The sequence below is a fragment of the Echinops telfairi genome, unplaced genomic scaffold (genome assembly GCF_000313985.2).
Source record: "Echinops telfairi isolate 266 unplaced genomic scaffold, ASM31398v2 ScPeMD7_5;HRSCAF=22, whole genome shotgun sequence".
NCBI classification, from domain to species: domain Eukaryota; kingdom Metazoa; phylum Chordata; class Mammalia; order Afrosoricida; family Tenrecidae; genus Echinops; species Echinops telfairi.
Window position 1 is genome coordinate 29,402,425 of NW_022103901.1, and position 1,176 is coordinate 29,403,600.

General features: G+C 73.8%; 1 protein-coding gene across 1 annotated transcript in view; it reads left to right on the forward strand.

Moving 5' to 3' along the window:
* The window catches only part of SOX8 (SRY-box transcription factor 8), a 6,219-nt gene that overhangs the window by 174 nt on the left and 4,869 nt on the right, over positions 1-1,176 (forward strand). The window contains exons 2-4 of the mRNA XM_045286021.1: positions 9-160; positions 258-552; positions 776-958. Of these exons, the coding sequence (XP_045141956.1) occupies positions 9-160; positions 258-552; positions 776-958 (630 nt within the window). The remainder of the gene's footprint in view (positions 1-8; positions 161-257; positions 553-775; positions 959-1,176) is intronic.

A 1,176-nucleotide genomic window follows, 5' to 3' on the forward strand; every position in this document is an offset into this window, starting at 1 on the left:
GGGGGCAGGAGAAAAAGGGGAGCTGGCGCGGCTCTCGGGGCTGCCGGTCCGTGGCCTCCCCGCGCGTTTGCTGGAAGAACCCGAGGCGCCCTCGAGGACTGCTGGGCCCGAGGCCAAGTCGCGGGGGCGGCCTCGGCTGCGCTCGGAGCAGCAGCGCTGCGCTCGCCTCCAGGGAAATGTCCCTTCTCCGACCCCGCCGCCCCCACGCTCGCCCCTCCTCTCCGGTCGTTCTCACCCCTTTCTCTCCCCGGTCACAGGACGCAGAGGCCTGGGGAGGCCTCCACCGACCACCCAAGGCCGCGCAGTCTCGGCGCCCCACACCCCGGGTCACACCCGGAAGGTCCAGGGCCCCCGCGTCCGGCCACGCCATCCGCCCGGCGGCCCAGGAGACCCGGCAGCTGGGGTCAGCCCGGCCTCGCCCTGCGCTCCCGCCCGCCCTTTCCACGCTCGCTCCCGGCGGGGGCGGAGGCCTGGGTCACCTCCTGCAGACTCCGCGCGTTGGGTGGCCGCTGAACGTCGCGCCTGGTGGCGGACGCAACTCGCTTCGGCCATGTGCGGCCGGCCATTCCTGGGTCGGAGGCTGGCAGGGCTGTCCCTGAAGCCTCCAGCTGAGGGCCAGACGTTGGGGATCGGGACGAACGAGGGGTCAAAGGTCCCTGTGGTCCTACTGCCCCGCGGGACCCCGAGTTGGGAGCACGGGAGTCGAGACCGTCCGCGGGGAGCCTCGGAGGACTCGGGACACCGAGGCGCCTGCCCTTGGGTCCTCTCTTCCCAGCTCTCCTAGGGGGATCCCCGGACCCCAGCTTGTCCCCACAGCGGGGCGCGCAGGGCGAGTGGCAGGGCCACGTGGGGCGCGCCGGGCGGGCCAGGGACCGCGGCGCCTTCTTGAAGGGTAGCGGGGCGCGGGGCCAGGCTCCGCCCCAGAGGGCGGGGCGCTCGAGGGCCAATGGGGACCCGGGTGGGGGGCGGGGCCCAGTGGCCGCTGCTTAAAGAAACTTGTTGAGCTTTCTGAGCCCCGGCGGCTGCAGCTGAGCAGCGGCGCAGCGGGCACGGTGGTTGGCTCGCAGATCGGCCCCCGCGGAGACCTCGGGACGAGGAGCGGCAGCCCCAATGCTGGACATGACCGAGGCACGCGCGCAGCCGCCCTGCAGTCCATCGGGCACCGCCAGCTCCACG